General features: G+C 42.6%; 1 protein-coding gene across 5 annotated transcripts in view; it reads left to right on the top strand.

Annotated features, from left to right (window-relative positions):
- RASAL2 (RAS protein activator like 2) overlaps positions 1-21,885 on the top strand; it is a 229,188-nt gene that overhangs the window by 178,395 nt on the left and 28,908 nt on the right. For all 5 annotated transcript variants that reach the window (XM_032804786.2, XM_032804785.2, XM_075067913.1 and 2 more), the window contains 6 exons: positions 9,439-9,592; positions 13,269-13,367; positions 14,050-14,604; positions 16,310-16,454; positions 19,952-20,096; positions 21,025-21,261. In XM_032804786.2, coding sequence (XP_032660677.1) covers positions 9,439-9,592; positions 13,269-13,367; positions 14,050-14,604; positions 16,310-16,454; positions 19,952-20,096; positions 21,025-21,261 — 1,335 coding nt within the window. The remainder of the gene's footprint in view (positions 1-9,438; positions 9,593-13,268; positions 13,368-14,049; positions 14,605-16,309; positions 16,455-19,951; positions 20,097-21,024; positions 21,262-21,885) is intronic.

The following is a 21,885-nucleotide window of genomic DNA, read 5'->3' as shown; positions in this document are numbered from 1 at the left end:
ATAAGCTTTACAAAGATATGTCACATGGCACATGTAGCATAAAACATATTCCAGTTATGTCATATATACATTCATAAGCATATATATGTCACGGCCTGTATTTGTGTTCCTCTGGCTACACTTGGTTTCAGCTGAGAATGCTATCTTGCTACATTTGAACTGATGGACATTTGCTCTTACTGCATAAGGGAAGCACTGTTTTCTGGGGGGCAAAAGGAGGTAATTGCATTTAACACCAGTTACTTTGGTGTAGAAGCTGGCTACTGTACACACCCTATTTTTAATCCTAGAAAATGGCATATGGGTTTTTAGCATGCAAACATGAATGATCAGATAGATCTAAGGGACTCCTGGGCTGTCTTGGCAATGATTTGCAAACTGTACATTCTATTTCAGGCCCTGATGGCATTTGGCACCATCAGTCTGTTGTGTCAGTGTGCCATGATCCTCTTAAGACGCCTAGGGCTGGATTTAAAAATAATGGCTAAGTGAGCAAATGAATTGAGGTGTTCCAGTAATAGGGCCCAATGTAGGAGGTGAGGAAACAGGGAGCTGGCAAGGTAGATGCAAAGCGTGGCAGCCTGAACGGGGAGGCTGTCTGGAGTGATTGAAAGCTGCTGCTTTCCCTATCGCTCCTCTCCTCGGGCTCCCACATTAACTTTCCCTCTTACAGCACTGTCCTCAGAACTCCCCCATGTAAGCCTCTTGCCCCAGCAGTCTGTACCTCCCACACATCTTTGTCACTTTTCCCCATTCCCCTATCAACTGTGCAGCTCGTACTCCAACACCTCCCCCGCCTTGTGCCTGCACTAGAGATGCTGCTAGGAGGGGGCCAGACAGGAGTTGCTAAGATAGTTGGGGATTAAGCTGCTCTGCTTTCTAATACCAAGCTTGCTGCACTCTCTGAGCATAGCAGTTCTTTTTCTGGGAAGTGGCCAGAGGGCGTTGTTGGCATTTGTGGCTTTGCCGGCCCTTGGCCCTGTGACATGAACATTGAATTTTTAATATATTTGCACAGGAATTCCCAAGGACTCAGCAGGAGCTATCACAGGCAGCCAAGAAATCTAAAGAATGAGGACAAATCCTTGTTCATATGGAGAAGGGACTAAGTTGGGTAGATAAAAGCCCAAGGTGAAGCAGGGAGCCAGGAGAGAATAGTTAGGCTTCATCTACCAATAATAAAATTCACCCCAGCATCTTTATTGCTATCAATAAATTAACTGTTCTGTAAGAGAGTATTGCTCTTTTGCTTGAAGTGTGTAGCAGTTTCTTTGGACATCACAGATGTTCTGCCAATGCATTTGTAAAGTGTTGTGCTACAGGGCAATGAGGGAAAAGAATACTGCCTCAGTCTCTTTAGAAGAAATTGATGAGCATTTGTAGCAGTACTAACCTCCTGGGCACCTTACGTGGAAGAGACTGAATGTTTAATGGAGTTGTGTTTGCATTAGTGACCTCTTATCCGGAAATGCACCACCCGAATACAGCATCTTTGAAAGTGTGTAATTGTATACATTACTTTAGTTTATAAGTACAACCACAAAGGAAGCTAAACGCCACTGTACAGTAAATCTTACCCAATGATTTTTAGTAAGTTTCACTTTGAAGCCGAAGGTCTCAGAAAACACAGTTGGCTGGTATGGTATGAAAAGACAACTGAGAATTCACGTGTGAATGAGGCAGTGAAGACAGAAAGAGATAGCTAAGTACCAGAGAGGGTGGTGGGGTGGGAGGAGGAAGAGGAATGTAAAAAAATTATTCTCAGCCTCCTTTAAAACAATATTGAGTTTATTTATTCAAAGGACAAAAGAGGAAGATGCAACCATTAAAAATAGCTTGTGAACAAAGAAAGGTGAAAAATTAGCATTTGTTTTCCTATAATTGTGTTTGTTTAATATGAATGAATTGGCATTCTTCCCAACCTCCTGTGTCATCACTGCCCCATTACTATCATTGGTTTGTTACATAAAATAACTTTCCTTGCCTAATCTGTAGTGAATCAGGCCACCCATATCTGAGGAGATCTTCACAAAGGATTTCATGGCGTTATGCAAGTTTATAGGGCTAGATAGGCAGGAGACTAACTTCATGCCATTTCACAAAAAAGGCAACAGTAGTAGTAGTAAAATACACAACGTCATTAACTTACCCCAAAATCATTCACAGAAACAAGCTTCTTCCTACCAGGTGGGTATGGAGAGAGATGGATATTGCAGTTTCATTTTTCTAATGGTTCCAAGATGTTCAGGTTCTATAGTGATAGAGGTGCAATGTATAGATAAATACCTATAGATGTCAGGAGATTTACCTATTCTGGTGTGTTTCAGGATTTGGTATTGCAGATTTGTATCTCATTCAGGATGTTGGCAGGTAGTGCCCTGTGAGCAGAATTGTTCTGAGGTAGAGAGATGACCCAGGAACATTGTAGGGAAGGGCATTTGAGAATGAGAACTGCCATACAGGATGCAGCTGGGACTGCAGCAGGGGGGAAGCAATTGATCATCCAGCTTAAATGTATTGAAACTGGATTCAAAACCAGGTTTCAGTGTATCTGGCTGGCATATCAGGCCAGCTCTTCAGAACTGGGATGTTAACAGCACAATACCTGTGCACCCAGTCTGGGTCTGCGTCTTCCACAGCACTGTTTTGTCACTGACTTACCTCACTTCAGCTATTCCAGCGTCTGACTATCTCCTGAGCAGAGCCTGCTGTGCTCACAAAATTGTTTTGGATCTCACAGTGCTCTAGCTTGAAACTTCCAGACTCCCTTCTCATTTGTGACCGGCCAGATTTGAATGGAGTTGTCCAGATACTGCATCCCAGAGAGATACTGTATTGGATGTATGTATCTCATGTTGCAAGCACATTTGGCACCATTTACTGTGTTCGCTTTCACATTTTTCCTAGGCTGGTTCCCACTGCATTCATCTCACACACTTGCATCTTACATATGTTAGGAGTGTCTTCCTAAACCATAAAAACATATCTACTGAATCTAAAGGTAAAACAGCAGCAAAGGTTCACGGATAACATGGTTTGGATAGGAGATGGGGCAAGGAGACCAAATTAATATAGTCAGTTTGTGGCTGAGAGTCTGAGAGCATCTCCAACCGGCCTCATAATCCTTCCCTTCGGTTTGTTTGTGCAGGGAGTAAAGATGGTTGAGCCTGGTTGCATATGCTCTCTGCAACGGCATTAAAGCTCTTTGAACAGCTGGGAGGGTTTTGCCCTGCTGGGATTTACTGCCACGTGGGAATCCTCCTGATTTAGTAAAAGTGATGTTATGGCATTATAAGATATTCGTAGTTTGCCAAACGTTCCTTTCTGTGCTTGCTAAGAATGGACCCTACCAGGCACCAGGACAGATAGTAGTCATGGCTTTGGGATTCGTGGTGAAGCGCTACCGCTGCTCTCAGACCAGCTCTTTCTACTGTCGGTAGGTCCTCTCATTTTTTCCCCTCGATTTTTTGCAGTACGAAGGTGGAAAAAAGATAAGATAAATGGAAACAAATCGTGCAGTGTTTTCACTTTCTCATTCACTCATTCTACTTAATCCTTGTTTAAAAAAAAGTGGATGATTTTATCCTGTTTGAGATTTGGGGATAAAATCTGTATTGTGCAATTTGCTATTAAGGAGTGACTCGCTCAGGAGCACTCATTCAACATATGTCATTTCTGTCTAGATGTTGGAGAGTGCCAAGTGGGAGAGGAGGGGATGAAGCTGATTGTCTCTAAAGAAACGTCTCATTGGTCATGTTCTAGTGAGTGTTTCTCTCAGCCACTGCTTTCAGGTCTTATGTAGCTGCTTTGTTCTGCAGGAAAAATTGAACAGGCCCACAATGTTAAGCTTCCTGTCATAAACCTTCACTTTGTGGATACAGACTCTGTCCTGGCTGCCAGTTCAGTTGGCCCCTTTATAAACATCCCCCTTCATGGCAGATGCATTTCTGTAACCCACAGTGCGCTGTCAGGCATGCAGAAAGGAGGCTCCACCCTACATAGTACATTTCCATAAATAGCATTTAAATGAAACATTATAGTTAAGTATCTGCTTCAGCAAAATAAAGAAGTCTGAAATGTTAGCAGTAGAGACTGTGATTGTCAGAAGAAAGATAATGTTATGATTGTGAAATTCAGCAGGATGTTCTGTGGCACCATATGAGATTTATGTTAGACAAGCTGTGATCTGTACGGAGAGAGAGCTCGAAGGGGTTTGAAATTAAACATGCATGGTTCAAACAATGAGCTTAGGGCTTTGGGTAGGGCCCTGCAATTAAACAAGATCTGAATCTCTGTGCTCAGAAAGAGCAGAGGCTCTTGTTTACATTTGAGTTCTGTTCATTGTCAACAAATAAACTAAAGTTTCCAATAGTGAATAAACATACATATAATAAAACTGGTTAGACTCGTGGAATTGTTGACCAAGTAATGGGACATTTTGCTAATTGATAGTTGGAAAACCAAGCAGGGTGTGGTGCCTATAGAATGAATGCTTGCCATGGGAATCCACTGCTTCTGCCCTGGTTGAGTGCACCTGTCCTTCTGGACTGAGATGCTGTTGCTGACTTTAGGGTTCAGTTCAGCAGACCTGGGATTCCTAATTGCAATGTTGAGCAGAAACTCCACCACACAGGAATCCAGGTTCTCTCTTGATTTTGTGGATAAGTATTGAATCAATCCTTTTGATCTTAGGCAGTATCTCTATTACTGCATCGGTGTTGTGGATTTTTCTGAAGCATACAGGCATAACTTTCTGGACAATTGTTTAATTTGAGAACAGTTGAGACATGGGTTTTAGTTGAGTGGCTGGGCTGAGGAGAATTCAGCTCTCCTTACTAATATAATTCTAATCAATGTTCTTGAGCTTTACCTTGATTTGTTGATGAAGAAAAAAAATATGGGATTTTGTTCCTTCAGTGCTGTACTTATTTAATGCTTTGTTTTTAGATTATTGATATTCCCGTGTTGGCTTTTGGAACAATATAATGCTCTCTCTAGTATGCTGAGTAACTGAAAGCCTTTTGTACTTTGTAGCCTAGCTTTTAAATAGGTCAAAATCAGCAGGACAGCTTCATTACCAAAGCAATTAGGTTTTTAACCCTTTTCCCCCTTATGCTTGCTAGAATACAGTAGTGGCTCATTAATCGATTACTGTGTGTCAGATGCTGCCATTGGAAGCCTGAGGTTTTCAGTTCCCAGTCTCCTCTACTCACAACTGAAATCCTCCTGAAAAGGAGAACTACTGAATCATGATGTGCAAGGAGACAGGGTCAGATTGGGGTTGGAGTTGTGTGGTAGTGTTGCTGGAGATACCTTGTCAGTAGTGGTGGGATTTGGCTGCTGGGTCAGTAGTTTGGGGCATTGTCAAAGCTCTGATTGAGGAACATGCATACTTCACTATGAGGACCACTCCCCATCAGCATTTGGAAAGAGGTGAGAAGTTGAAATGTTTTCCGTCACACTCCTCCTACTGCTACTTCTCACGATAGAAATGGTGGTTGGTAATGATGCATTTTAACCATGTGTTCCCTTATGTGGAGTTTTTACCCATGTGCAGTAGATAGAAGAAATAGTAGGGAAAAGGTTAATCATTTAAGGTTCAGTGTAATTGAAATCAGGATTTGAGTTGTTAATGGGGCTGTTTAATAGAAACAGATTTATGCAAACAACCCTTCCCCCACGCTGGGCCTGCTTGATCCTCCTGTTTATAGTAATCCTGCTTCTTTGGGATTACCTCTCTCTTCGCAGACACTCTTAAGTAGTACTTATTTTTCCAATAGCTTTCCATCTAATACGGGAAAGGCTCTTTTAATCTGGCATCATCACTGGACATTAGAAAAATAAGTGAGTGTCTTTGAGTTATTAACTGTGTGTCTGTGCCAGAGAGGTAAAGGGGTGGGCAAATTGCCTATTTTATTAATTACAACAACAGAATGTTGGATGAGACTTTTTTTTAACAGAAGCAGAAAATTATTTTAATAGAAATAAAATTTATTTCTATTGCAATTGCCTCTGACTGAATTATGGCCCAAGCAACAGTATCATAGATACTAAATAATTTTACTAATAAATGAAAAATACATTGTGGCAATTGCAGATGCATTCATTCACTTTTAACCCAACAAGCAACTCTCCAGTATCACTGTGGTGTCAGAATGAGGTTGAGTTTTAATCAGTTGATAGTTGTTTGCCTGGCAGTGCTGAAAGGAACCAATCACCAAAAAGAAATCTGTGCAGAAGAAAATAGTCACTTACAGGGATTGCTAAAACTTATTCACAGCCCCTCTCCCCTGACCAAACAAGACCATTTTATATTCAAGTTGATCTGAGATAAAACCACATGCAAAATTAGTAGGCTAAAGAGAATGCTGCAGAGGAAACAAAACAGATGTATTAATAAAAAATTTAGCTTGTGAGGTGGGATATGGTAAATGTCTCCCAGTGGGGGAAGATCATATGTGAAGAAAGATAAATAGAACTTCTGTGATGTATTTTTCTTCAGCCCCTGCCCCATTCCTAGTAGGCCACTGGCTAGCTGTTTTTTAAAGATATTTTTCCCTCCTTGCCATTCTTTACTATCTAGGATCTAGTTAACTTGTTAGATCCAAGGAAGAGCAATTCCCTCCTTGCTTGAAAGGTCACCTTTGCCTTGTTGCAGAGCATGCTCCCTGAGCCCTGCTGGCTGCTGCTTCTCCCTGCTGTCTTCCAGCTCTAACCTCCTTATAGATGCAGCACCATGGAAACAGGCCCAGTGTTGAGCAGGCTGCGCACCGCCAGGAACCTTGTTTGTGTCACCTGAGGGGCAGGATCCAGTATGAAGGACGAGGAGAAGAGATATTATTAAACGTGTATGGATGGAGTAGCTTTTCTTCCTACCAATGTTCCTGCCTGGCTTAAAATTCAAATGAAACTTTTAACCAAAGGCTTGAGATCAAACTACTGCTGATTTTGTGCATTTCTTCCTTTGCACACCTGGATTTCTTTTCTGAGATGTAGCCCAGAAAAAGATTTGAAGAGGCTGTGATGTGGCACCGCTATGATTTGGGGGTGCACTGCCAGATGGCTGTACAATTGCTTCATGTAGGTGCGCTTGATTGATGTAAATTAGAATGTGTTGGCCATTTAACCCTAGGATGCTACAAATGTGATGGCTTAATCAGGATTTGTGAAAAGTTGCCTTGTTTTGGAAGGGGTCATCTGTCTTCTCCTCATTTCTGACTACTCCATATTCTGCTGCTGTGAGCTGTTGGGGCTGGAATTAGCTGTGGGCACTCTCAGCCAGTTCCCTGGCATCATTCACTAAAGGACCTTCTTTTGGAACTGAATTTGCTGAGAATTTGGGAGAGTTGCCACTTGGGTAGCCAAGTGACCTCAGCAGTTCTTTCTTTAGAGGAGAAATTTAAATTAGAGAGAGGATTTTGCATAGAATAATATTAAAGTAGTACATTGTGGTGTGTTTATTTTAGACTTGCCCTACCTAATTGCAGCAAGTGTTCAATTATACATGGCTGAGGTTTTAGATTTTCCTTGGTACAAGCTGCTGCTGTAACCTATTATAAAAAATCACAGTGCAGACAAAATGCTCATACTAATGTTGTCAATTTGTACTTGAAATCTTTTTTGTAGCATCCATCTTATCAGAATGCAGCTGTTCCCTCTGTTTAGATCATTTTAATATATTTATTGTAACCTACATTTTCTCTGAGAATGTCTAAAGATCCCATATGAATCAACCGGCATGCCAGAAGTAGCTTATCTTGTGCAAAACTAAAATGAGGTGAACTCTGCTTGCTTGTTAATATATTTATCCTTCATGGTATCCATGTCTTGGTAAACTGCCTTAGAACTGGTGAAGATGCAAACAAAAATGCATTCAAATATCCCTCGATAAAGCTGCTGCTATGGTATTGAGAGTTTAAGATTTCTTTAATGTTATGAAGTATTGAGTTTTCTTAAAAAAGAGTTTCAAGGGGAAGTACAATTTTTCAGAGAATAAAGCTTCCAGCACAGCTAACACAACCTTCCCAATCCTTCTTTGAATATCCATTCGTAAATGTTTTTGCTTTGAAACTAAGGACTTGTTTACACTTAAAATGCTACAGTGGCACAGCTGCGCTGGTGTAGCGCTTCAGTGTAGACATTACCTATGCCAACAGGAGGGGATCGCCCATCGGCGTAGGTAATCCACCTCCCTGGGAGGCAGTAGCTAGGTCGACGGAAGAATTCTAGCATAGTCTGGCTGGGGATTTAGGTCAGCTTAACAGTGCTGCTCAGAGGGGTGGATTTTTCACACCCTTGACCGACGTTGTTAAACCGACCTAATTTTCTAGTGTAGACCTGGCCTACATTGTGGCCCAACTATGATGGGAAACCTTGGTGACAAAGTATTGCTTTAAAGTGCAGCTCTACTCTGAAAAATGTGTGCACTACTACTCACACATCTCCTCCTTCTTATGCGTAGTCTTATTGCTGTGCTTTGCTGAATAGTGATATAGGGATAAACATGTGCTTAAGTGCTTTGCTGAATCGAGGCCTAGAGTAGCAAATATGTTTTTACTGTTTTTATCCCTGTTCACGCTGCAGAATCAAATGCAGTAAGAGAGGGACCTGGATTCTATTCCTTGTTTACTATCATTTCATTTACTAAGTTCCAGTTACAGGGATGATCAGTTAGACATGAGTAGCCCCACCAAAGTAGTGCCACTGAAAGCACAATTTTACCTGCAGAACCTTCTATTCCAGGTAGTGATGCACAAGGAGGAAGGAACCTGAGGTGATAACGTTTATTCTGGAGTCAGAAACCTGGTACTTCACTGTGCCACTTTGACAGTAGACTGCACTAGATCTGCTTTATTTCACGCAGGCCTTGTCTACACAAACACTTAGGTCACAGCAAGCTGGGGTGAGAGTCTACTCTGCACTAGCCTGCAGCACAAGTGCATGTGTGGACCTCTGCTGCACACCCAAATTACTGTAGTGCATTTCAATCTACCCTGCTTTGAAACAGTAGATTAAAGCGCACTGACAAGTTTGTAGTGCATGGCATCAGGGTCAGCATGGACACTTGGTGCCTGGCAGGGTAGATTTACACCCCAGCTTGTCACAAACTAAGTTTTTGAATAAACAAGCACTAACATACAAGGATCACATGGAAACTTAATTCTGAAAATATTGTAAGCCATATAACATGCAAAACTGGTCCCAAAACTCTAAAGGTGACAAGTTAGCTGGAGGTGTGTGTCTTTGAGAAGTCAGCAAGAGCCAAAAGGGGACTGACAGAATTTATTTCCTTTAGGGTTATAAAGTACTTGTAAAATTGTACAGACTGGTTAACCCATCAGTGTCAATCTTCCTTTTGTTTCTGGATCTTGCCAAATCTTGTTCAGGAAAGGTCTTCCTGACCCCCTCTTATTTTTCCCCTCTTGTTCTCTTTTTCAGGTCTCGTGGACTGCCAAAGCTGAAAGAATCTCGTTCACATGAGTCTTTGCTTAGCCCGGGCAGTGCAGTGGAGGCATTGGATCTTGGGATTGAAGAGAAAGTCTTTGTCAAACCACTTCACAGCAGTATCCTTGGACAAGACTTCTGCTTTGAGGTAAAGAAACTCCACCCCATAAAAGTACAGATTGCATGGTGTGGTCCGTCTGTATGCATCCCCAGTATGCACTGTTTTGTGATTTCCTAAGTGAGTGAATAAATCGGTTTTTCAGACATTTGAGGTTATGATGTAGACCATCATCGTAAGATTCTAAAGTCCTTGGAGCTAATGACATCCGTCAGTCAATGGGAAGAAATATTTTAAGTGACTATACTCTTCTAATTGAATGTCTGTGTATCTGATACATATCGAAGCATTTGTAACGTGCATGCAAATATATGTCTTAAGCTTGCTTGTTTCACTCCTCATAATCTGAATTCTTTTACAGTACATTTTAAAAAAACGGTTAAATATGACCTGTCATAAACAGATAGTTAAGGGTTAATGCCTCTTTTACCTGTAAAGGGTTAAGAAGTTCACCTAGCCTAGCTGACACCTGATCAGAGGAACCAATGGGGGAACAAGATGTTTCAAAAGGAAGGAGGGAAGTTTTCCTTTGTTTTAGAGTTTCAGTTTCAGGCGGAGTGAAAAAGATCAAGAAACCAGCCTCTTATCAGAGTAGTAAGTTTTAGAAAGGGATAAATAGGTTTATGTTTATTTTCTTTGTAACTTCTCTTGGTACCATTAAGGGAATGATCAAAATTGGGTATTTGGGTATCTTTTTGTGTAACTAAATTTGTGCCCAGGGGAACATCCTCTGTGTTTTGAATCTGTTGTCTGTGAGAGTAGCTGGTATGCTAATCTCTCCCAGAAGCTTTTCTTTTACCTTCCTTTTCTTTAATTAAAAGCCTTTTTCTTAATACCTGATTGATTTTTCCTTGTTTTTAGATCCAAGGGGATTGGATCTGGACTCACCAGGAATTGGTGGGGGAAAGGAGGGGGGGATGGTTAAATTCTCCTTGTGTTAAGATCCAAGGAATTGGATCCGTGTTCACCAGGAACTTGGTGAAAAAGTCTCTCAGGGCTACCCAGGGAGGGGAAGGTTATGGGAGGAAAGGAAGTGTTCCAGACGGAGGAATCTGGATGGTGGCAGCGATACCAGATCTAAGCTGGTAATTAAGCTTAGAAGTGTCCATGCAGGTCCCCACATCTATACCCTAAAGTTCAGAATGGGGAAGGAACCTTGACATGACCAAATTGAGAAGTCAGCTGATAAGAGCTCTGCTCCAAAAGCCTTGTTCTGGCAGATTATTGAGGAAAAGTTTGAGTAAACAAAGGCCTTGCAGGTGTTTGGAAGGTCAACAAACTTGAACTTTGTCAGGCAATCAGGGGATTAAATTCTGTGGTTCAGGGGCTTCTGCTGCCCACTGGTCTTCTCCCTCGCTTCCCTGCATTCATATTATGGGGCTGTTAGCAACAGCACCGGGGCTGATCTTGGTTACCAACATACCATGTGAAGAAAGTGGCCTCTAAGTTAGAAAGGTCTGTAAAGTTAGTGGAAGGGTACTAACGTTATATTACATAAGTGTGCTTTTAAATTGGATAAACCCTACCTAAAACACCTGTCTAAAGTTGACAGGATGAACAACATATTGTCAAGTCCTACTTCAAGGCCATCACGCTCAACACCACGTCATGGGCCCACTTGGTCTTCAGTGGAATTATGCCTGGGATGAATATGGCCCCAAATATGGCCCCAGGTGTCTAAATCCCTGACGCAAAGATCTGTTTGCTGCCTGAAAACTGCTCTATCAGAATTCCAAATATATCAGTCTCATCCCTTTTCCTTAAGGGAACACGTTCAAAAGCTGTTCCAACTCATTTCAGAGTAGTATCTGTTGTGTGGATATTGATCTCAAAGGCCCAAAGAGTTAAAGGTATCTATAATCTCTTTCACTGTCCAACATTAAAGAGAGATAGGTAGGTTTGGAGTTTGCTACTTGGATCCCAATTTACGATCTGGTCAGGGACATCATCTTACTGGATATTTTCTTCATAGACAAGGCATGCTTGGATGAATACAACATAGCTGACTTCAAGATTCGATGAAACGCCAAGAGGGTGAGAGAGAAAATAGGAGAAAAGAAGGGAGGGCATAAAATAACACCACAAAGCCGGGGTTCTCAAACTGGGGGTCAGGATCCCTCAGGGGGTTGCAAAGTTCTTACATGGGGTGGAGCTGCCAGTCTCTACCCCAAACCCTGCTTTGCCTCCAGCATTTATAATGGTGTTAAATATATTTTAAAAGATTTTTAATTGGTTGGGGGTGGAAGTCGCACTCAGAGGCTTGCTATGTGAAAGGGGTGACCAGGAAAAATGATTGAGAATCGCTGCAACAAAGGAAGGGGAAATGATGCAGGATCTTACATGCCCCTGCAATGCTGGCAATTATATATCCCTGCTAATGGGCTTGAGGACTGGATGTCACAATCATGTGATGACTTTCAGCACTCACAGGTGAAAATAAAGTACCTTGAACAAGATTAAGGCCAGCAGGCCTTCCTCTCAGGAAGAAAGTCCTTGGGATGAGTTGCAGTGCTGGCAGTTCAGGGGGTAAGCTGGGACTCCAGGTGGGATGGGATATGAGAGGGAGAACTGAGCTGAGCTGATCATGTCTTTTTTCAGTCTCTTTAAGAAAGGGTAAAAGCGGATGTCATAGTTCATCTCCCTCGTTATTTTGTTCACCAGTTAGGCCTCATATCCATCACGCAAATTTTGGTCTATTAAGTCTGGTTCCACCTCTTCCGTTTTAAGCAAGCATAATTTCAACAATCTTTGGATTATACCAACATGGCCTTTTTGGTTTAGATTAATCAGTCGTCTTTGTCTGGTTCTTTTGCACTTGTTACAGCGTTCCGCATTATAAACAACTTGACCTGTTTTTCATGGTTATTGTAACATCTTACAAACTTTCACATACTTTTTACATCTGAGCTCACAATAGAAGTATGCTTTGTAGGCTCAATAGTCACAACATAGCCCATTGGCTGAAAGCATTTCCTATTCTGCTTCAGTCTTCCTAGGTAGATGGAAGACAGCTGGCGAAATAAATGCAAAATTTAGTCTTAAAGTGGTTTGCCCATGCTCGTGTATCTGAATGGGAAGAACAGGGAAAGCTGGCAAGGCCAAATAAAAATTGAAGCAAAATGCGACTGTCTCCTTATATGCACAAACAGAGCTAGCATCAGTTTTGCTCCAAGTGGTGGTGTCTCTTCCAAAAGCAGAGTCAGACATTTTGGCTGTTTCAGCCCATTGATGTGTATAGTACCCAGAGCGTGCACTTTTTAGCTTCCTGAAGACAGTATTTCCAGTGACATCCAGCAGGGATTTTTGTGCATCAGACCTTTCATCAACATGTGACTAGCTCTCTTCCTACACCTGCTCTGTTAATGATCAGATTGTCTGCCTTGGGGACTTACGGGGATATTGCAAGTATCTAGAGGCTGCAGTTCAGTTAGCATGTGCACAAATTTCAAATTGCTGACTATATCCTTATTTTACAGTCTCTCAGAACATTTGGGTAGAACAGTATGTTTCCCTTCAGTTTTACACCCATCTGAGCTGAGGTTTTTTTCTCTGCATTCTGTGTCCTTTTCAGGCTTGTTCTTTTCCCGCTCCCATATTTTGCTGCCTCTTTCATATTTGCTCTCAATGCTTGAAAGTCACCTATGACTTTTGGTCCTTTTTCTGCTTTGCAGTCTTACCAGAACTGGACCTATTGTTTGTGTTTCAGGTAACCTACTCCAGTGGCAGTAAATGTTTCAGTTGTTCCTCTGCAGCAGAGAGAGACAAGTGGATGGAAAATCTACGCAGGACAGTGCAGCCTAACAAGGTAACAGAAGAGGAAGCTGCAAGAACATTAACACCAGTAAAATGTCCATGACATGATTGGATTCTTGTCCAGATGATATATCAAACCATCACAGAGGTGCTCGCCTATTTAATTAGGTTGATCACACCAAAGTAGCTACTGAGGAAGGAGGCCACTCTTGGTGTACCAAAACCTACCAGGCACCACTTTTATATAAAGTGCAATAGGCTAAACCTTTAACTAATATATTCCTGTTACCTTGCCTCCTGATCCTCATCTCTCAGAACTTCTGTTCAATGAGACTGATCAAGGAGCTACCATTGTCAGTCAGGCGAAGCGTCTGGTTGCTAGGCTTTAGCTTGGGTTCCTTCTAAAGTGTGACCCAGGAGCAAGGATACAGAGCATCATAGCCCAATAGAGGGGATAGCTCTTGGTAGCAGAGTGATTTCTGTCTGTGTTTTTAAACAAAAACATTTCTTTTACCGAGTTACCAGAAATTTTATGAATCTGCCATCATCTTAATGGCAGAAGCGAAGTGCAAGTTTGTGTTCTGAACCAATTTGATCAAATTGATTCAAAAGTGATCAAGTAGCTATGTATAAAATACACTCATTGCGTGATCAGTGTTTTCTGTTTGAAAAGAAAATGCTCTTTTTCCTCATCGCTTTCTCTAAATCAACGCTGAGCTCTTTGTTCTGCACAGGACAACTGCCGTCGAGCCGAGAATGTGCTCCGTCTCTGGATCATTGAGGCCAAGGACTTGGCCCCCAAGAAGAAATATTTCTGTGAGTTGTGCCTTGACGACACTCTGTTTGCCCGCACCACTAGCAAAACAAAAGCAGACAACATCTTCTGGGGCGAACACTTCGAGTTCTACGGCCTCCCGCCCCTCCATAGCATCACAGTTCACATCTATAAGGATGTGGAGAAGAAGAAGAAAAAAGACAAGAATAACTATGTAGGACTGGTCAACATCCCCATGGCCAGTGTGACTGGCCGTCAGTTTGTGGAAAAGTGGTACCCAGTCAGCACACCTACGCCCAATAAAGGGAAATCAGGGGGGCCTTCCATTCGGATCAAGTCCCGATACCAGACCATCACCATCCTCCCCATGGAACAGTACAAAGAATTTGCAGAGTTTGTTACTAACAACTACACCATGCTGTGCTCAGTGCTAGAGCCTGTGATCAGTGTGAGGAACAAGGAGGAGATGGCCTGTGCTTTGGTGCACATTCTTCAAAGCACTGGCAGAGCCAAGGTAAGAGCAGAAGGAACATGGCACAATGATTCCTGAAGCTTATAAGCATTTCTCGTGGGTTTAAAAAAAATTTTTTTCACAGACTAGGAAATCTGGGTTTGCATAAATTTAAATAGAGATTAAGATGGAACTAGTATGAGGGGTGTACAGCCCTGGGAATGGGAGTTAGAGGAGGGGAACACTACCAAGGGGGAGAGGCTGTAGAGGGGAAGCGAAGTAAAGCAAAGCAGAATGAGCGTGGGCAAATTCTTTATAAAAGGAAGGCAATATAGGTGTGCAACTCATTACCAAAGGCAGAAGTAGAATCTGTAAGTGCGAATATGTTTCAAAGAGCTAGATGTAGACACTTAGAGGAGATAATTATTGCAGGGTTAAAACATTAGCCATGTAGGTGGAAGGACTTCATAGCATCCTACCATCACAGAATGTTACTTTTGTACCTTGAGTACATAGAACTGTTTCCTGCATTGCTGGATAGGTGATGCACCATGAACACTGTAGCATCAAGGGGCTTGCAAATAAAATTTTGTCAATGTGTCCTGTAAACAGTGAACACAGCAAAGATTCACCACAGTTAACATGGATGATTAGCACTTGGATTAGCCTGGCTGGATTGTGAATAGCCACCCTGGAGCTCTCAAGTGAGCAATCCAGGATTTTGTTGTATTGTTGTTACACTTGAATCTCACTAATTTACACTGATTGGGAAAACTGTTTCCAATTTTTAGAGAAAATAAAAGGCAAGTAAATAATAATAAAGCAAGGGTAATGTAGTTTGATTGTAGTTATTGGAGACTTCCTAGTATACTAGTAATGTGCTTCAGTAAATTTTGTGAAGTAGCATTTTAGGGATGTGTGAGAGGCTGCCACTTTTTTTTCTGCAGATTAGCAAGATTCTGTTGTATTATTCACGGAGGCTTGATGGGACGTTAAAATATGTAGAAAACAAATGAAAATTTGGTCTCTGCCCCCAGGAGCCTTAGTGTCTGTGGGTGGATTCTGGAAGGGGCTGGTTGCTTCCTGTGGGATGCTGAGTGCCCTCAGTTCCTGCTGGAGTAAGCAGCTGAGGAATTCAATCACCACTGCAGGACAGGGTCCTGTATTAGGAGCTTGCAGCCTGCTTTGATTCTTGCCCTTTGTTCTGTCTGGCCTGCCTGATAGCCTGAATGCAGTTCAACACAATGCTAAATCAAGGCATAGTAGGAGTGCTAACTTTGTCTCCCAAATCCCCAGCCCATTTTATGCTCATTAATTTCCTTGGTCTGAATCCTTCTTAATAAAAAATTTGGATTTGCTTTCCTCCTGATACTTGAGTTTGGATAGCAGGGAAACACACAGGTAGTTATCTCTAATGTGCATCAGTAAATCATGATTATAACATATCAGCCATAGAGGAGTGAGTATGTCATAAAATGTCAAAAAAAGCTTGGTTGTAGGGATTTTTTATTTAGAGGCTTGCATCCACCTTTGTAATTTTACCCACCAGTCCCAGCTGCTATTCTAGCTAATCTGTATAGCCCCAGTGCTGTAATATTTGCATGCCTTCCCCGAGGCCAGGCACTTCAGTTCAATTATCCTCTCATCCTGTTTTGAGGAGTGCAGGGCTCCTTTTATTCTTCCCATCTGGGTTCTAAAGTCATTTAAAAAGCATTGCATGATTCAGTTTGGTTAATAAACCTTATTCCTGGTGGACTTTTTCCCTCAGGACTTCTTGACCGATCTGGTGATGTCTGAGGTAGATCGCTGTGGGGAGCATGATGTTTTGATCTTCAGGGAGAATACGCTTGCCACCAAAGCCATTGAGGAGTACCTAAAGCTGGTAGGACAGAAGTATCTTCATGATGCACTAGGTAAGAACATTCCAGTCTCTCTTTCTCTCTTTCACAGAACCTAGACCCAAACACTGTCAGAGCAATCCGCCAAGTAACTTGGTTGTGCTTTGAGTATCCTGGTGAGAAATGCATTGACTGCTACTCCAGCCTCAAGGCTGGAGTTGGTTCTGTGGTTCTAGGAACCCCATGTACTGAGATCCAGGCCCCTTACCACATAGCACCAGATCCACTGGCCTCAGCCAGTCCATACAGCAGCACAGGAATCTTTAATCTAGGGGACTTGTGACATGTCCCTTGCATGTACTCCTGAAATGCTGCTCTCTCACCATGTGCAGTAGAATCTCACTGGTTCTGCTGCATCTGGGCCCTTTGTGTTTATGGAGCACAGAAACAAGATTTGGCTCCTAAGATCTGCAGCAGCTGAAAAAGGTTCACACGCACTTCTGTGTGAATTAAGGAGTCTCGTTTAATGGTTATCTCATACGAATGCTCTACATTTTTCTAGGTACCATCTTTTCCCTTGATTCTCCTTATTGATTTAAATGTCATATCTCTTCCTTATGATTATGGAGTACGTGAATAGGGATAAATGTGATTTTGATAATCTAACAACTAGGAAAGATACTGACAACATAGATGAAGTTCAGTGCTTTTGCATTGTGTAAGCTTTGCATCTGGACATTGCTGGTGAATCCAGTATCACATATAATCCCAGATGAAAGAAGTTAAGTGAAAATTTCAGGAAAGGGTCAGTAGTGTTCTGCGTAAGCTTGCATAGCCCCTTTGGTGGGGGAAAGGAATCGTAATGTTGAAGATGTTCCATACAGCAGGGCAGCCCAAAGTCCCACCTGAAAACTGATATGCACTAGGGGTGTGAGGCTGAAGGCAAAGCTTATCATCCACTGGATTTTATTGCTGGGGAACCTCCAACCAAGCTGTTCTTGTTCATTTGTCAAAGACGGTACAAGTCCAAGCCGGTATTTGGGTTGGGTGCATGTATGTATTATAATAAAGATTTGACAGTTTGCATACACATTAGGTGCAGCATTGAGCTACTGGCAAATTTCCAGGGTGGCCTTCTGGTCATGACCTCTGCTTTTAAGCAATTAATTCAATACCTTGACAGTCATATTTCTCTTAATCCCACCCTAAGCTTCTAATCCTGCACCAGATGCAAACAGAAGTATTTAGGGTTACATGTGGCCAGCTGGAGAGAATGAGGTTGTGAAGCTAGTGAGCATCACAAACCAGAAGAACCTGCTTCAAGCTGTTCCGGGGACCCTTTGAGGATGCTTGTTTGAAGTGCTTTTTACTCAGGGAAAAGAACAGAATCAGTTGTTCATCTCACCCTACATGCTTAGCTCTTGCTCTTGTGATGTCCCAGGTCTCGAACCCAGACCTAGGAGTCCATGGACAGCAACTGCATCCTGTCCTCCACCCAAGGTCTGCTGAAACCTGGTGGGCCAAGAAGCTAGTAGGACTATAGCCTCAGTCAAGGCACCATCCATGGGAGCCCTGACTGGAGGATTGTCCAGCTCTGCCAGTTGTTCCAACCATGCTATTTAAGCCAGAAGGTGGCACAGAAAGTTTGCCCAAGCAACAAGGTGATTTCTTCTTGTGGCTACATTGGACCTTGCTTGTTCTTATATCCAACCCTGTTCCTGATTCCTGCTCCACTCCTGTCTCACTTGTGTCTTCACTCCTGTTCCCACTGTGCTCCATCCCTGTGCTTGATCCTTGCCTCTCCTCTAGTTCCTGCCCTCACACCTCACTTCCAACCATCAGAGACCAGTCCTGGCTCTGACCCCGGCCTCCAACCCTGACTTTGGCTTGACCCTTGGCTCTGACTTTTGGTATCTGACCTCAGCCCTGACCCTCAGCTTCGATTCTTGCTTCTGACTTTGGCTTGACCCCTGACTCTGGTAATTAGAAATCGACTCTGGTGCTGACCCTTGGTGCCATTCCCCAACCTGGACACTTGCTCTCCCCACTAGACCAGACTCCTGCTTTACTAGGCCAAACCACCTACATTCCCATAGCAGCACTCACCCCAACCCCCCCCCCCAACTTCCTACCTTCCTAGCCTTACCCCCCTCCCAGCAAGCCTAGCAGACTCATCCTGCTTGTCTACCTCTCTTACCTGCACAGAGACACTGCTGGCTTTGTGCCTTTCCCCCCTGCCCCCGCCCTCCCCGCAAACTTTGCTCTTGACACATGCCACTGCCAAACAAGTAATCCCAGCCACAAGTGGTATCCCAACATTGGGTATGTCTACACAGCGACTAGACACCTGTAGCTGGTCCATGTCAGCCGACTCAGGCTGCAGGGCTATTTCACTGCCATGTAGATGTGGGAGGGTCCCAAACTGGGCTCCTGCCTGAGCCCAGAAATCTATATAGCAATGAAACAGTCTCTTAGCCTGAACCCAGCAAGCCCGAGTGAAAAGATTTGGGTAAAGATACTTACCTGTCCTGCTTGCAAAGCCATTGGTGGTTTGGTTTTGAGGTTTTTTGTTTGTTTCTTAAACAGTTTTTGCACAGACAGTCCTTCTGGCATAAACTCCAAAGTGAGGACACAACTCAGGAGTCATTGAATCATTAAGCAGATAAGGGAAGATACCCAGTGCACAGCAGCAGTTTAAAAAGTAATGAGTATCCTGGAGTCCATATGAGAGAGAGTAGAAAATACGCTGACATTACAGAATATCAACCAATGGAGGCCCCACCATGCCCAGTCTGAAGTTGTGTGTCCAGTTTCAATTGCTTCACTTTAAGAAAGAGAGGGTAGAAATTTAAAAGCTCTAGAAATAGGCGGCAAAGATTCTGCAAAATGTAAGGATGACAAGAGACTGCTTAAACCAGGATTAGTTAACTTGGATTGAATTATTCACAGTTGCAAAGAACAGAGTGAAAACTGGTGAATCCTCCTTTTTTACCATGTCTTATAATGCAAGAACCAGGTGACACTCAATGAAATTAAAATACAGTAAATTTAGAACTAATAAAAATAAAAAGTATGGTCAGATTCATTGCCAGAGAAGGTCACAAAGACAAGTAGCCTGGCTTTGCATTTTAAAGGGATGGATAATTTTATGATCGCTAATAACTTTTGTATTTATGCAAAAAGAGGTAAGGATAATCATTCTTCAGGGTATAAGCTGATATCTTGCAGGGGTCAGAAAGGAATTCTCCCTCTCATCTTCTCTGCCCCCCAATGTACAGCAGTTGCACAGCTGGCTAGATTTATTATTTTGGGAGGGGAGACGAGTGGGATTTGCCTTCCTCTGAAGCCTCAGCTGTTGGCTAGAGCACGAATGGCCTGATCTGGTATGGCAAATTCTGTGTTTGAAAACAGTTATGAGGAGTCATGCAGTCCACATCTGGTGTTTGGAGACTACCTCACTGCAGATGCTGGGTGCAGAAAATGCAGTTGCCAAGCAGAGGCATAAACAGGATTTAAAGATACATCAAGACTTTTCTGTAATTGCCACTGTTTGTAACCCTCTTCCCTTACAGGGGAATTCATCAAGGCTTTGTATGAGTCAGATGAGAACTGTGAAGTCGATCCCAGCAAATGTTCATCCAGTGAATTAACTGATCATCAGAGCAACCTGAAAATGTGTTGTGAGCTGGCCTTTTGCAAGATTATCAACTCCTACTGGTGAGCACCTGCCTCTCACTCATTGGCCACTTGGTTTGACCATTTGGTTAGGAAAGGCAAAAAGAGTATCCCTCTCTCTCCAAAATATGGGAAAGCAGCAGTTGTGAGACCGAGGACAAATATACTTCCGTGTATTATAGGAGCTTGGGTTCCTGTAGCTAACCACTCTCTACACAACATCGCAGAGAGAAGTTCCGTCCAAACAAGCAGTACTGACACCATACTCAGTCCTAAGTACTGTATCATATGGGAATGTCCCTTGAAATATTTACTGTGGGAATGGAGATATAGTGAATGATGATTGAATCAATGAGGGTAACTTGAAAACTAAACTTCAGAAGTTCAATTTGAATAAGCAGCTGATAGCTTGGATGCTTATGTGAACTGTTTTTCAGACCTCTTAGATCTGCAAAAGTGGTATGGAAATTATATTGTAGGGAAAAAGCTTCACAGAAGATTTCTATTAGTGTCGACTTCTGCTCAAGCTGGAAATGTTGAAATACTGGCTTTTCTGCTTCAGGCCAGATCAAATGAAAAGCAAAAAAAAAAAAGGGTTAACTCTGCATTCAAAGTCTTAAGTCCAATTATAGAAATGAGCAACAGTTCAGTGTATCTGAATTTTTACAAACCAATTTGCCATTCACTTCAAACTAGGGATGAACATTTCTTAACACGTAAATCAAAGTGATTGAAAAGGATTTAGTTTTATATCTTCTAGAGGAATGCTTTGAATAATCCTTAAGTGTACCAACTAAAATGGTGATCTGGGAGCTAGGACTAGAAACCTAATAACATTTGCTGGGCTGAAATAATAGAATAGCCAGCATTTCTGTTTCTCATGGTTTTGCATTTCCTGTGACAGGCTGACAGTTCAACCTGTTACATTTCACACCTTTGTCATTTTATTGATCGATTTAATTGTTTGCAGTGTGTTTCCTCGTGAGCTGAAGGAGGTGTTTGCATCCTGGAAGCAGAAGTGCCTCAGTCGGGGCAAGCAGGACATCAGTGAACGCCTGATCAGCGCCTCACTCTTCCTCCGTTTCCTGTGCCCGTCTATCATGTCCCCTAGTCTCTTCAGTCTCATGCAGGAGTATCCTGACGACCGGACATCTCGCACTCTGACACTCATTGCTAAAGTCATTCAGAACCTCGCCAATTTTGCTAAGTAGGTGGCAGTAGCATATTAGCCCTGCAACAACAAAATGTTCAGGGGTCTCAGTCTCACTGCGTCTTACTGAGGGAAGGAAAGGAGAGCTCTGTGCAAATGCAATTCTAAAGCTAAATCCTAGGAATGCTCTGTGAAACTTGGAATGGGGAGGGTGCTTTTCCACCCACACAGTGCTTGGCTACATAAACCAAATAAACCAAGAAGAGCACTGACACGTGTACACTGTCGGCCTGATTCTGTTTTCAGGAGTGTCACTGAAGTCAGTAAAATGACACTGGTGTAAACTGTTGTGATTGAGAACAGAGTCAGGTGTTTTCTGTGTAAGTACATATACACTTTGGTTTTCATTTGATCTCATATAAAATATAAAAGTAGAATTCAATACAAGTTACTTGAAGGTGGTAACTCCTTTTATCCAAACTCACAGCTAAAGGAATGATGCAAAGGACATATGTCCAGAGTCTCCAAAAAGGGTAGTGTATGTGGGGGCACTGGTGGTGCCTGTCCCCCAGTGGTATGAACAGTGGATTGTTAGTACCCAGATGAGTCAAGCAAAGCAGTGGGATTCTTCAATCACTTGCCCCTCTTCTCCTACCCCAGGAAGAAAGATGAAGGGGAAAG

Source organism: Chelonoidis abingdonii, chromosome 7, assembly GCF_003597395.2.
Source record: "Chelonoidis abingdonii isolate Lonesome George chromosome 7, CheloAbing_2.0, whole genome shotgun sequence".
In the NCBI taxonomy this organism is placed as follows: domain Eukaryota; kingdom Metazoa; phylum Chordata; order Testudines; family Testudinidae; genus Chelonoidis; species Chelonoidis abingdonii.
The sequence above is the reverse complement of the archived record's forward strand: the minus strand, read 5'-3'. Positions and strand labels throughout refer to the sequence as shown.